The 15,255-nt window shown below is 36.5% G+C and overlaps 1 protein-coding gene across 1 annotated transcript; it reads left to right on the top strand.

The window, feature by feature from the left end:
* The first annotated feature begins 1,773 nt into the window (after positions 1-1,773).
* neurl1ab (neuralized E3 ubiquitin protein ligase 1Ab) lies at positions 1,774-12,908 on the top strand. Its single transcript, XM_065297373.2, has 6 exons — positions 1,774-1,899; positions 4,729-4,931; positions 5,928-6,249; positions 10,365-10,985; positions 11,072-11,227; positions 11,719-12,908. The coding sequence occupies exons 1-6, from the start codon at positions 1,866-1,868 to the stop codon at positions 11,952-11,954; spliced, it is 1,572 nt and encodes a 523-aa protein (XP_065153445.1). The 5' UTR covers positions 1,774-1,865; the 3' UTR covers positions 11,955-12,908.
* Positions 12,909-15,255: the final 2,347 nt, after the last annotated feature.

The following is a 15,255-nucleotide window of genomic DNA, read 5'->3' as shown; positions in this document are numbered from 1 at the left end:
ACAATTCCTTCTTTTCCTTCTTACAAACCATGACTGACACACTCCGAGATGTACTATGCACACTCATAACCAAGTATTATGCTCATAAACAATTTGGGAACGCACACTCAAAACCAACTTGGCACCCCTATAATAACCAACTTAAAGGCGGGGTGCATGATTTTTGAAAAACACTTTGGAAAAGGGAGACTGTCGGGCCCAGTACCAAAACAGACTTGTAGCCAATCAGCAGTAAGGGGCGGGTCTACTAACCAACCATCATTGCCTGGGTTGCTTTATGTGTGGGGCGGGTCTATAAAAGAAGGTCCAGATTCTATTGGGGTAGGGGCTTATTTGTTTAGGTGATTTCGAATGTCAACATTGGCTTTCAGAGATCATGCACACCGCCTTTAAAGAGATAGTTTACCCGAAATGTCGTCGTTAACTCGCCCTCATGTTGATCTAAACCTGTATGAGTTTATTTATTCTGTTGAGTACCGTCAACTGTCTGCTTACCATCATTTATCAAAATATTGTATTGTTTTGTGTTCTTTAAGCTCCCTCAACCTTTTATTACAACTTAAATCTATCTCTAAAGTGAAGTAAGTACTAATATGCTAGGTGCACATTTGATTCAGATCACACACACGTGTCTGTGTATTACAGACACTGTTGCACTACATTGCCTCACAGTGAAACAGAAGGGAAAGTCGAACGAGTTTTGGCCTAGCCTCAAATTCATAAAACAATGTACTGTTCACATTGTATCAGCCTTGTATACATCCTCATGTCTAACATCAAAAGATACCAAAAAATCTGCATAAAATCAATCTCATTTATCTTCAATTAAAACAATAGACCAACATCTACTTAAACAAAAAACGGGACATTTTCATGCTCGCGGTAATAAATCTGTTCAAGGCAGGACTTCTGTAATGGACTTTTATTTTTTCAACTTTATCATCTTCCACGTTGTCTTATGCCCTCTAGTGGGGAAAATGTACTTATACATAATTATTGGTAAAATCTGAACCCAAACCAGACAATGCCATACACAATGTAGCCTATTTACACATTTTACGAGAAGGCGCATAACTTCACAGACATTACGGTATGCGTCCGATAACATCCTCCCTCTGACCTCCAACCGTACTCTTGGTTTTACTATGTTTATATTTTATATAGAACAGAGCAAAAGTCTTTATAAAAGTATAACTTCAGACCGCTCACATTATATTATTATGCATTAAACAACAAACAAATAGAAAAGACACCGCTCACCTGTCTCCAACTTGCCCGCCGCGATGACGTCATCACGACGATAAAAATACACGTAACTAAAAATACTATCACTTCCTCAAAAAAAAAAAATAATAATAATAATAATAATAATAATTAAAAATAAGAAAACTATCACATCCTTAAAAAACACTATCACTTGGTAAAATATATATATAATTTCATTTTATATCAATTTTGATTTTACATCGAAACGTTTGAAAACATATAAAATATTGTACAAATTAGTCTGCCTCGTATTTATTTCATTTGTTAATATTTTGTTTACTTATATTTATTTTTCTTTTAATTTATTCAAATAGAGCTAGATTTGACTGGTTTGTTGAACTTTTGATGTCAGTTTCTCTTTGAAGATTAACTAGTTGCGCATTTTGGGTTGTAATTTAATTTTTTTCTTACATAGAAACAAACAAACAAACAAATACTAAATACGCCTCCAGACATCCCAAGCTCCGCCTCTTATGTTAATGAAGCACAGGTCCTACTGAATGACAGCGTGTATCCTCGCGTGTGTTTGTCAACCACTGACTGCTATCATACAGCAGCAGAGTATCTGCCAAATATTTTGGACAATTTAATGACTTCAGATGGGTGGGCAGGTAACCCGTACCACTTTACAAGGTGAGTGACATGATTCTTCTTTCAAGTATTTGTGAATAAACACTTTCAACTATTTTTACAAGCACTTAACCCAGTGTTGAAAAATGAATACAAATGTAGGCTATTGATTAGTTATTAGATAATTATCATTTTGCGTGCTTTTTTTACTAAATTATCTGGATTAATTTTTTGCTTGTGCTACTAGACATTTTTTTAACACATGTGCTATATTGTTAATGTGCCATGTTTTCCTTTTGTATCTGTAAATTAAATAAATGTTTTTGTATTTAAAAAAAATGCAATACCCTAGATGTTGTTGCTTTATTTAAGTTGGCCCAAATATACATTTTAGATTTGTAAGTTATTTTTAGGTTTCTCTTTCTCTCTCTGTGAACACTGAGTGTAATAAACATCTCTGTTTTATACCCACATAGCAAACACTTTTATCTCACACTGAATCAAACTGACACTTGTGCCAACTACCGCCTAGAGCAGTGCAAGAGAAAAAAATCCACATATATAACAGAATATGACATTGTTATGAAGAGATTGTCAACATCTCTAACACCCTTTTAAACTAGGATAAAAAAGAGTGTACAGCATCCTAAGTACAGTATCATTGATTTTTCGGTGTTGTGTACTACAGTGTTTTTGTAAACACATAAATAGACTCAGAAACTTACACTGTACCTGCCCTTATTCAGAGCTCGTGCAGGTAAACTAGATGAAAGTCTGAAATCAGTCTCATGTCTGTGTGACCCTAAAGCTCAAGATTCAGTCATTGACCCACACCCAGTGAAATGTCAACAGCTGTTAATTAAAGAGAAAAAAGGGCTCCAAATAAGAGTGTCCTTGACTTAAAGCATTGCAGATGGCTGGGAAAATATGAAAGGGAGTTGGGGAGAAAATGTTAGATCACATGCCAGTCTTACAAATCTGTGAGAACAAGCAGTGCTCTTTAATGATTTTGGTATTTTTAATTATTTATCATTTACTATTTCTAAAATATCAATGTTTTTGGAACCACAGTACCTGTCACCACAAGTACAAAACAAACCATGACAGTGATTTGCAATATCCTTTCAAGGGGACATATCATGAAAATCAGACTTTTTCCATGTTTAAGTGCTATACTTGGGTACAGTGCTTCTATCAACCAAGAACATGTGAAAAAGATCAACCCAGTAACTTAGTTTTGGTAAACCATTCTCTGCAAGCATGCCACTGCAAAATCACAAGTGTTAAATCTACACTGCTGAAAAAATAGGTTATTAAAATGTTGCTCCCTTTGTGATGTCAGAAGGGGATAATACCGCCCCTTAATCTGCACTAGCCAACCACTGCACAGCTAGTTAGCTCCTTTGCATTTAAAAGGACACACCCAAAACGGAACATTTTTGCTCACACTTACAAAGTGACAATTTCTATAATGAAATGAAATGATTATATCATTATATACAAAATTTAATGCAAATATCTGTCAATGAAACAATCACACAACATTACTGATTCAAACTGATTCAAATATTTAATAAAAATATGTGATGTATGTGTTCTTAAAGGCACTTTGAAACATATGGGTGATTCTCGTGAAATCCAGATTTAGAAGGTGTCCAGCATCAAAAATTTTAGAAAGCATTTTTTTTCACATATAAGATTCAGGTCTGAATTTATAAAAAATATTTCCTATAGAATTATTTAAATTTTTTAGATTATCATTATCAAAAATTATCATTACCGCAACATGATATTACATTAAATATATGCATTTACAAACTCATTTTTGGTAATGAGAACTAAAAAGTTGTCTAGGTACTATGACAAACAAAATTTCAACTTTTATCTGGAGAGAAAAATAAGAACTGCTTACCTGGTAGCCATCTTGAGTGTCACAGTCAATTATGTCCCTTCCAACTATTTTTTTTTAAAATATTTGTTCCTTGAGGGCTTAAACAATGATTGAAAATTGTTGCGGAGGATGAGAAAATTGGTCTTGGACACATTTAAATTCCTTATTTTTGTCTCTACATTTACCAATGATCACCAAAGACCACATGTTTCTTTACTGTAAATGTTTATATTATAACATGCACTGAAGCTTTTAATTTTTTAGATTTTTTAATTATAAATATTTCCATGTCAAAGAACCAAAATCCAGTCATGGACAAGTTGCAGTACTAAAAATTTTCCCCTTAAATGAGGAAAAAACATCAAAATTGGTTTGTATGATGTCATTTGAAATCATGTGCAAAATAGTATGAAGAGATGTTTGTAACTGTATGCTTCTTATTTTGATACTCTTACTTTGCATTTACTTTTTTATCAAAATGTTTCATGACACCTCATAAGTCTAATTTCATACGAATCACCCATAATTGAATATTTAATAATAATTATATAGTAATAACAATTCATTAATAATTAACATGTCTGAATTAGATTAGGAAATGCAAATTCCACAAGTGCTTATTTATAGACAGTCAGATTCATGGCAGAGTTGAAGCATCATGGACTTTTATTGCTTTTGGGACGAGATGCTCTTTTAACCATCATACACAAAGCTGTTGATTCACTACTGTGTGAGTGTTTGTGTTTGCATTAAGACATAACCTCACTTTTGGCACCCTTAAAGACTCACATGTGTGGCTTTTTTGTCTATGTCACACTTTTACTGTCTCCTTGTCCTTGATAAAGATTTTCATTCATTGGTAGCCAATGTTCTGTCTGTTCTTTACACACACCATAGAGCTCTTATCAAGAATAACAATACTTTGTCAAACTAACACACTATTGTTCAGTGCCTGTTGAATCTGCCCCAGTTTAACTATTATTTTGTCAATCTCTTAAAAGGAACCCTTCGCTGCCACCCTCTGAAGGAGAACATGTATCTAGATCCACAAGCCCCCTCGCCGCTCTGTTTCCATGCCAACACGAAAGGTTCTCAGATTGTGATGGACAAGACACAACGCAACGTGCGCCGGATCGGCAGCTTCTGTAATGCCATCACGTTCACCAACCGGACAGTCAGAATCTACGAACAGGTTCGACTAAAGGTACGGTACACTGTAAAAAAAATCCGTAGAAATTTCAATGTTATTGCAGCTGGGTTGCCGGTAATTTACCGTAGATTTACATTTATGTTATTTACTGGCAAGAGTTTGTTCAAAGTTAAATAAATTTCAAATATTAACAAGTCTTTATCTTTACAGAATAAAACTATACAATAACAGCCTCATGCAAAGCATTCTGGGAACCAGAAATCATCATCAACCTTTTTCTGTTTTTTGGCCCAGATTTTGTTTCCCAGAATGTTTTGCTTGATGCTGTTTTTTAGTTTTACTCTGTAAAGATAAAGACTTGTAAATGTTAAATTTTCATTTAACTTTGAACAAAATGTTGCCAGTAAAAAACATAAATGTAAATCTACGGTAAATTACCGGCAACCCAGCTGCAATTTCTACGGAATTTTTTTACAGTGTAGCCTAAGGCTCACCTCCTCCCACATAACGCCCTTTTGTGTGGTCCCAAAATAGCCCTCAAATATCCCTTTCTCATATCACTCCATCTCCACAGGGTGAAGGAGGAAAAAGAGAGAGAATTCTTGAAATGCTAACATGTGAGGTCGTACTGTTATCTCGGTCTGATGAATGAAGTTGTTACGGATTGCTGAGAAAACAGGACTCAGTATCTGATAAACACCTATGCTGGTCTCTATTTATAGCATCACACAACAGCTTGTTTGTCGTTTTCTGTTTGTAAACAATCTTGTAAATATTCTTGTAAAGTGAAACTTTGCGGTCATTTGTGCACCATCATGTCACTCCAAAACCTTATGAGTTTATTTAGTTTGTCAAACACAAGAATACATTTAGAAAAAGACTGACTCATATTTCATAAAAGTGAATGGTGAGGCTGGCATTTACAACAATTCTGCATGAAATCTACTTTTTGTGTTACATATCACACTGTAATACATAAGTATGCCAAAATATATTTGTTTTTGGGTGAACTAACAGCGTTTGTTGCTTTCCTTAATTTGTTTCTTTTAGATCACAAAAAAACAGGGTTGTTGGACTGGCGCCCTACGACTGGGTTTTACTACGGTGGACCCATCTGATCTAATTTCAGCGTGGCTTCCACGTTTTACCTGCCCTGATCTTGTTAGCGAGAGAGGGTTTTGGGCCCGAGCTTTGCCCGAGGAGCAGTGCGAAGAGGGAACAATTCTGTCTTTCTGGCTGGACGGTGTGGGACGAGCGTTTTACCGGGTTAATGACAATGCTCCGATCTTCTTCTTTAGCGGAGTACCGTCAGGGGTGCCAGTATGGGCAATCATTGATGTTTATGGGTTGACAAGTGGAGTGCAGCTACTTGGTGAGTTCACATTTCTTTCAGCTCTAATATCAAATTATCACGTTTCAGAAGTTTAAAATGTCTCATCTTAAGGCCTCTAACTACCTGGAGCGGGTTGTTCGGAAGTTACCCTTATATCGGATGACATGCCAGTCAGAGTTTGGATTTGCCGAGGTTCAGCTCAGTGTTTAATGTGACTGTGCTTTAGTGAACACGTGCTGATTCCTTGATAAGGCACATTTAAACGATTTAAATCCAAAACATTTAAAAATAGTATCCGACATTCATGCCCTCTTATCCTAATTACAAAAAAGCCCAATGGAAAAAGATGGGAGAGATTGGAATTGCTGCCCACACTTTCACTTCTACAATGAAACGCGTACAGTAATCCGGGGAATTTTAGAATGCTGGCAAAGTGAGAACAAGTTTTTTTTTAATTATTTAATGTGGTTAGGTTATAACATATTCAACATTTTGTTTTTGTGAGGTGCAGTTCCCTTTAGAAATAAGTTCCCATAAACAAACTAAGCACTGTCTACTACCATACTATAGGGGAGAGTGGGGCACAACCTAACGCTTTTTGGTTTTGGCTCAATCATTTAAAAAATATTTGAGTTTGATTATTTATATTTTTACACAGCAACACAAACATCTCTGCTACAAATTTGAAGTTTGTTTTTATTACTTGCCATTCTTGGACAATTACACCAAACGTGAAAGAAGTGCAAACATTACAACTTACCCCATAGGTGGGGTTAATTGTAACAGGCAGGGGGTTAGTTGTAACACTTGCTAAAAATTAAGTTTGCAAGCAAATATTTCAATACTATTTTGTCCAAATACTTGAAGTGGATATTGTTTATATATCTGTCTATAATAGACAGGTTTCCACACTGTATTCATTCACCCAGCCCTTTTCTAACAATAGTTCAATTATAAATGGATACAAATGTCTAAATATGTGAGAAAAAGCAGCACAATTATGAGAATTTATTTTATATGTGACCCTCTGTTATAACCATACTACAGTATGTGATAATGAGCATTAAAGTCTGATTTTAGCCATTCATTTCATTATGATCTCAATCTTTGATGTGACCTTATTCAATCAATATTAAAGATATGAACAAAAATAAATTTGGCACATGATTTTTGATAAGACAGGCACATTTATTTTGTTGGCAGCCAGCAGTCATTCATGTGTAGCCTATTTAAAACAACGGCAAGAATTACGCTAACGTTAGTGGTTTACATATTGTAAGTGCTGAAGGGTTAGTTGTAACACAGCGTTACAAGTAACCCCACTGAGTCAAAATATTTTCAAGCCCACCAAAAAAGTTGCTTCAAAATAATGCTATGTTTTAGTCAACAAGACACTGATTAATATGACATAGCATTGGATTTGGTATCTTACACACCCAACTTAGAAACCGAAAAAAACATATGATGAAAAAATGTAATTACATGCCACCAAAACACTCGTTCATCGATTACTCTTTGGAAAAAAACCGGAAAACCAAAACGCTCAACCTTGTGCAACAATGGAAACAGTCCGTGTTACAACTAACCCCACATTAGTTTTTGCCCCGCGCACCCCTATATTTCAGCTTTTAGGCCTTCAAAATTGAATGTCTGCCAGGTGCATGTGTTTGCTCTTTGTTTACAGGTTTGGTAGCAGATAATTTTTTTATCAAATTCAACATTGCGGTAGGTATGATCTCATGCACTGATGAACTCTTCTGCAGTCTAAACTAATCTTATTTTTAAAATCAATCATCACTTATGTTTAAGTAAAAATAGGCAATGTTTCCATACATTCAAATAGCACTATGTTTCGGAGGTGGTAAGTGTGTGTGTACAATGTGTTTAATAGCAGACTGTGTATATATAGGTCAGTGCTGGTGAAACATCAGTTAACCTTTAGAGACAGCTGGATTAACTTAGCTGCCATTATATAAAAAATACCGCTTTTTTCAAAGATACAAGACACACATAAAGATTTAGCGAGGATCCACTAAGCAGACAATTGATATATTACCTGTATTGTCCAACATGCTGCATGCGCCATTTGTGTTCAAGCCTATTTCCAGTTTTATTTTTGCCACGCATCTTCACGTACCCAAATTGTGTACGTGTCTCTCAGAGCAAAGAAAAGATGAACGCTAGCCATCTGCACATGCTGTTCTCTCCTGTTACCCCAAATAGTGTTTATAGTCAGAAGGCTAAATGCCAAGACTAAAATCAGGTCATGTTCTTACTAATTTAAATCACACATCAGGAATTGTGTAGCTTTTCTGTTGCTCATCTTGTAAAGCATCTCACTAACAGTCTCAGGGTCATGGGCTCGATATTCAGGGGAATGCACGTAATGATGAAAAGAGACATTTATGAAACTTCTATGGAGTTTGTACTGTATGGACAGTTTGTATGGTGGATTGTTTTGCACTTTTAATATTATAATTTTGTTCATTTTTTTAAAGCATTTGTAAAAAATCACTTGTTGCTGTTTCAACAACTCATGCACTACTTTTTGATCTTCCCTTTCACTATGACCCCAATGTCACTGAAGCTTCCCTGTTTAAATAATTCCTGTTCAAAATAGCTGGCGTCAGCTGAAGGCTGTTTAGTTAATAGGAATGACATAAGGCATGGATCCTTTTTAGTTTATGAGCACACTCTTTAAAATAAATGTTCTTTAATGGGCTCTTCGCAGTGATGTCATACACTCAAAAAAGGCTGCTAAATAGTACTACAAGCGTGTAATCAACCAGGGGAACCATTTTTAGCGCTACAGAGCACCTATATTAGCCTGGCTCCGCCCTCCTACGTGCTTCCGCTTAATTTTCATTTCGCTTCAGCAGTACGTCTGGGATGGCTCTATAGAGTTTCGTTTTCTCCTGCAAAAATCTGCAGGACCAATCAGCGAACAGATGGGGGTGGCTAAGAACGATGACGTTGAGGTTGTGCGTCAGTTTGAGTTGTAGTTCAGTAATGGCAGCGGAGAAAGACGTGAGAAAAGCTATTCTGTCCGTTGTTGCAAAACTGCCGAATATACAGAAGTTAAAGCCGGAGCAAGAACCAGGTTTGCTAAGTTTTGTTTGTCTGATTATTTTGACTTGTTGTTTCCGTCGGGTTTCGGTGCATGATATACGTCACGACCACACGTTAGCGATTGGCTTTGGCAGATCCTGTGTGACTCTGGGCAGATCCAATAGTTTTAAACTTCAACAATGGACCCTCCTTAACGGAAGTAACGCTTTGCAATGGAGCGTGGCCAGACTCTCTGTACAAATGAAATGAATGTACTAGAGTCTGGTTGGACCATAATTAGTGCTAAAGCATGACTATAGCACCAGCTATGGTTCAACATAGCACAAATGGTTCTACACAGGTGATGTTTAGCACTAAAAATGGTTCCCCTATGATTACAAGCCAGTGAACCACTTTTAGTGCCATGTAGCACTATTTTTATTAGAGTATAGAAGAACCATTTTTGCTCCTCGAAGTACCTTTCAATCAAGTTTCCATTTCTTTCTTAGCTTTTTATAGTTTATAAAACACTTATAAAAGTATTGCCCTATTGAGATGTGGTAGATAGCGTACAACTCGTTAAGGGCGGAAACTATGGTAATGTTGGACTGTCAGTCAGTGGCTATGGGCGGGGCTTTATCAGGTTGACATTACATTGGAAAGAGAACTGCTTTGGTTTAATGGAAATTGTTTTTTATTTGATGGTGGTTGTGTTCACACACTGCCCACACACATTTTTGTCCACAACTTGTAAAAGTGGATTTTGTATAATAGGTGCCCTTTAAATTTTCTTTATGGAACCATACAGCCCTTAAAAGAACATTTTTGAAAGTGCAGCTAATGTGGCTAGAAAGCTTTTGCTGATGTTGCTTTACAGTTATAGCAGACCAGTAATTGAGGTTCTGGTGTTCTCATCATCGACTGTCCACTGTGGAGAGCCAATGGGAAAACTTTTACTGACTGAGGTCAAAATAAAACCACAATGCAATGTTATACTGATGATAATGATGATGATGATTGCAGATTACATTATAAACTGGTACGATTGTAATGGCGATAATGTAACCTGTGCTTGCCATGTTCAAGCATGTGTGTTTATTTTACAGACAGTAAGATGGTCCCGGCTGAATATCTCAATCTGAATGGGATTGACGAATGGCATTTGTCGAGCAGCTGTGAGCTTGACCATCAGGAAGATCTGCCATCAACGTCTCCAAATACCCTCAACACGGTGCTGTCACATCAGTTCCAAGATGACTTCCGTTTTCACTGTGTCCACGGCAATGGTTTGCTTCTGCTAACCGAACACATTGCAGTGCGTTGTTACAACAGACGTGAGGACTGCGCTCTTGCGTTCTCCCATCGGCCACTGCGCTGCGGTGAATGTGTGTTCATTAAGATCTCACTGAGGTCTCCAAAAGTGACACCTACTCTAAAGAGGTTTTTGTCTTACGGATTCACTTCTTGTAACCCAGCTCACATTAATCCGAAGATCTTGCCGGTCAATCCTGATGACCTGCTGGACCGCAAGGAATTCTGGGCTTTCAGCAGTTGCACTTCACCACTCATGGATGAGGATATAATTGGTTTCCGAGCGACAGCAGAAGGGGAGGTGCTTGTTAGTCACAATGGAGGAAGAGCTTGCCGAGAGATGTGCGTCGATAATTCCACTCCTCTGTGGATGATCTTCGATTTACAAGCACATATTAAACAAATCAGTATATTGGGTACGTTTAGTTAAAATTTATTTCATACAAAGTTGTGAATGTATTAGGGTTTAGGTAAAAAAATCACAATTTCTGTCTTTCTTAAGGTGCTTCTTGCAGTTACTCTCCATCCTGTTCACAAATTCAGAGGTCTCGCTTTAGTACTGCCAGTCATCCCACAACCAATCAGATTCACAGTACAGCGGTCAGTGGACAGATTGATCACTCTCAGCCCCGCCCACACAACCTCAGCAGTTCTGCAGGTGTGTTTCTTTTCGTTATTTCTGTTAAAGCATCTTTCAACAGTAAGAAAAACAATAAAGCGATTCATCTTAGGGAGGAAATAAAATGAGAAGTGCAGTGCAAAGATACAAAAGATTCAACAATTTTTCAAGAGTTAACTTTCATGTTCCTGTCAAACCTTCTTTCTTTTGTTGTTTTGTAACTCAAATCCCATGCCACATTGCATCAGTTTGTTGATGTGTCAAAACTGCAAGTCTTTTAAAAACTTTCACTGTGAGCTTGAGCCTACTTTAGCAACAGTAAAATGAAAATACAATTTTATTTAGGAAATTATGTAATTAGGTCAGAGTCGATCAGTTAGGTCAGAAACATGATGAGATGGCTTTGACATAATGGTTTAAATGATTACAATACATTATCCACCACAAAATATTCCTGATTTCAGTTTTTAAGGAAGACCTCTATCAGGCATGATTATGTATTGTTATTTTTTCTGTGCTTTATTTACCAGGGACAACATCAAGCTTACCTTCCTCTAAATCCCTCAATATCCTGTCATGCTCTGCAGTTACTTGCGATGAATGTCTGATTTGCTGTGAGAGGACTGTGGACTCAGTGCTGTACGCGTGCGGACACATGTGCATGTGTTTTAAGTGTGGCGAGAGGTTAAGAGAGATGTCAAATCCGTCCTGCCCCATGTGTCGCAGCCCAATCAGAGACATCATTAAAATATACCGCAGCATGTAACCTGTCAACTGCCATATACTGTATGCAAATTGGAGTTTTTGGATTGTCTTGGAGCAGTCTCTTCACACATCATGATTTCCCACAGTTCCCTGTTTAAGATGTTAATGTGGGTGCCGTGGTGTATTGATTGAGTAAAAGGCGAAGAAATAAACCATGCCCACCATTGTGTCCTTAATCAAAAATCTACCCTGAGATCCAGTGGATTAATCTCAATGTTTGTCACTTTGGATATAAGTGTCTGCTAAATGAATTTATTTGTGAAACGTCTGACCAAAAAAGAAAAACTGATATATTGATTGTGCCCTTCAGGGGTCATGCACAATGTTAGTTTTTTTTATTTGCTTTGGCTCAGTTCTCAATGAGGATTTTTTTTTTTTCGCAAAACAATAATTTTAGATCTCTGGACAGTTTCTTGTTTATTTCAGATAAGTCTTTCATATTGAGTTAAGGCAATTGTGGAGAAGTGTGTTGGCACATGTGTGCAAAGAGTATACAGTTTGCACAATAACTAAATGCATATGGCTTGTTTATCAAAACTGATGAGTTGATTCTCAGTGAACCTGTCAACTTCTCAATAATGTTTAATTGTGTAGGCCATCAATATCTGTCAACAGCATGTATATTACATAAATATCTGACATTGAATGTTTGTAATGTCTGCTAAATTGTGAATTGACCTGCCATAGCAATAATTGTACTCTCAACCAATTAAGATTGGGAGCATACAGCATAAAGAACTGTTGCAACCCTGAAGGGGAGGGGTATGGCATTCAAGGAGATTTTTTCACTGGTGCATTGCAATAGAAAACATCAGATGTGATGTTGATGAAAATCTTTTTTTTTGTTTGTAGCATTTGTAGTAACATGTAAGAAGTGTGAAATTTACAGTAATTTAGTTTACATGCAATGTATTTGTACAAAATGAGATGTACTGTGTAGTAAATATAAATGTTTATATTATTTTTCTATGTACATTATTGACTCAACAAATATCAGATTTTTATGTAAGCAATAGGGTACGAGAGGCAGTGCTATATCGTGAATAAGTAACACTCCTTCAGCCGTTACTTATTCACGATGCAGCACTTGCCTCAAGTACCTTATTGCTTTTATATAACGGTAACCTACCACACAATATTAAAGTAAAAAAAAAATATTAGTGCAACTTTCATGAAGTTAAATCAATAAAAATCATTCCTTCAGCTAGAAAAAAATAGTCCCTGACCATGAAAAAAAATGTGTTCCAATGTGTAATATGCATGAAAGCTTAAAGGAACAGTATGTAAAAATGTATATCAATTTATCATAAAATGGCCCTGATAAGTCCCTAGACATTAAGTAATCATTTTCATAATCATATTTTCATTTAAAAAGTAGAGTTGCATCCCTCAACTGATGTTTATGTTTTAATTTTGTGTATTGGCCACCAATTGTGTGATTGCAGTACCAGTTTTAGCCACAAGTTTTGTGATTGCAATATCAGTTTTGGCCACAATCCTACATACTGTTCCTTTAAATAAAAACAACAAACCGATACGTGTGGTTGCTAGGGTGTTGCTAAGGGCGCAGTGATAAACAGAACCGTTGGGTGAAGCAGTCATAGCAGTGTTTTATCGTTAATAAAGCACACCTATTGACCAATCAGAATCAAGGATTGATTTTAAGGTTTTATAAAAACCTTAATTCCCCGGGTTGACTGTCATGATGAAAAAACAACTAAACATTGTGACCATGCAGTGTGACTCACACAATGACAAAAATACATCAAAATACATTTCGATGTCCCTGGCAAATTTGGGGTCAGATTTACTAACAGCTTCAGCACAAACATCATTTTAGTTAAATAATGACTGTTAGGATTCACTAAAGACGCGCAGTGTATAAATAGCGCTGAAAAGGTGTGGTCTAGTTATTTTTGCAACTCACCTTATTGCATATGAATTTCTAGGAGTTTCCCTTTGACACAAAATTTGTGGGAGGAGCTTATTTAAAGGGGACATATCATAAAAAATCAGACATTTCTCATGAAAATTGCACACACATTAAATGTGACAAAAAATGAACATGTGGGCTTCCGAATTGGGTGTGTAGAAATGGCTCAATAGCGCCACCTACAAAATTTCAAGAGAGCAGAATGCCCCATTTAGTTAAGGGCTGGACACACCAAAGCTTTTACGCCTGCGGCCGGCGCATGTTTTCAGTTGTTTCCAATGGAAGCTCTGCGTTTTTCAAATAAGCCAGCAGCTAGCGGTTTTGTTCCGCGCTGAAAACCGGCGCCAGGTGGTTTTTCCGCGCTCAGCGCTGAGCACCGAGAGTTGAAAAATTTTCAACTTTGGATGAAAACCTCCGCTTGTCAATGTCAGTTCTCACGCGGCCGTCCAATCACAGTGGAGAAGGGGCGGGACAAGTAGCACAGCAACCAACCGTCTCACAGCTGACGTATCAGAGCTACCAAAGCGCTTAGCTGAAGAAAGCTGGCACTCAGCTAAAAACAGCTGGCATTCGGCGTTGTCCAGGCGTTTTCAGCCGCGTTTAAAAGTTTTGGTGTACACAACCCCTAAATCTGGCCCTAAGTCAGTAAAAAGGCAGGTTTTGAAGCATGGGTGAAATGTTTTGGGTGAGTAACTGCATTTCAGATATGCAATAAAGTTCTGAAGTTCTAGCAAACAGTTGTGACATTTGCACTCACAGTTAAGGGAAAATGTTTCAAAAAATGTGCCAAAGCAAATGAGGAAAAACTGTAATACATGTCAATAATATTGTAGCAGATATGGGTATTTTTACATAAAGGGAATTTAACAAAATTTCTAAATAAAATCTGGTTTTAGTTTGATTATATCCTATCCTAACTATATACAAAATATATTTTCATTTATTCATATTGAAATGTTTTTCTCTAGAAATTATGAAAATTTATACTTTGACTGGACACCTTTATATTGTACCTTAAATTATGTTTATACCTTAAATACTTTTATACAATTCAGAATATGAGAGCTTGATAGTAGATGATGTGTTATTTTTCATATTCACAATATTTTCTGTGTGAATTGTGTAACACAGTGATGGACACCCAGCAATAGAAACCATTCATTTTATATATATGTAAACATATACTGTAGATATTATAAATTCTTAGTTTTAAGGTTTATTTAAATACATGTGATTTTTCTCTTTATGTTAAGCATTATGTACTGTACAAAATGCTAAAAACTTTAAATAATAAGATTCAGCTCATTTTCTATCCATGTTGTTTATTTGTTTATAGGTTTCTACTCATGAGACCAGGCAGTTAACCAAC

This window comes from Paramisgurnus dabryanus, chromosome 17, assembly GCF_030506205.2.
Source record: "Paramisgurnus dabryanus chromosome 17, PD_genome_1.1, whole genome shotgun sequence".
NCBI classification, from domain to species: domain Eukaryota; kingdom Metazoa; phylum Chordata; class Actinopteri; order Cypriniformes; family Cobitidae; genus Paramisgurnus; species Paramisgurnus dabryanus.
The sequence above is the reverse complement of the archived record's forward strand: the minus strand, read 5'-3'. Positions and strand labels throughout refer to the sequence as shown.

Excerpts from the sequence above, each read along its gene's own strand:
- neurl1ab (XM_065297373.2), top strand. The coding sequence starts at position 1,866 with ATGGGTGGGCAGGTAACCCGTACCACTTTACAAG. Across the intron at positions 1,900-4,728 it reads AACCCGTACCACTTTACAAG|GAACCCTTCGCTGCCACCCT; the intron begins GTGAGTGACATG and ends ATCTCTTAAAAG. Across the intron at positions 10,986-11,071 it reads TAAACAAATCAGTATATTGG|GTGCTTCTTGCAGTTACTCT; the intron begins GTACGTTTAGTT and ends GTCTTTCTTAAG.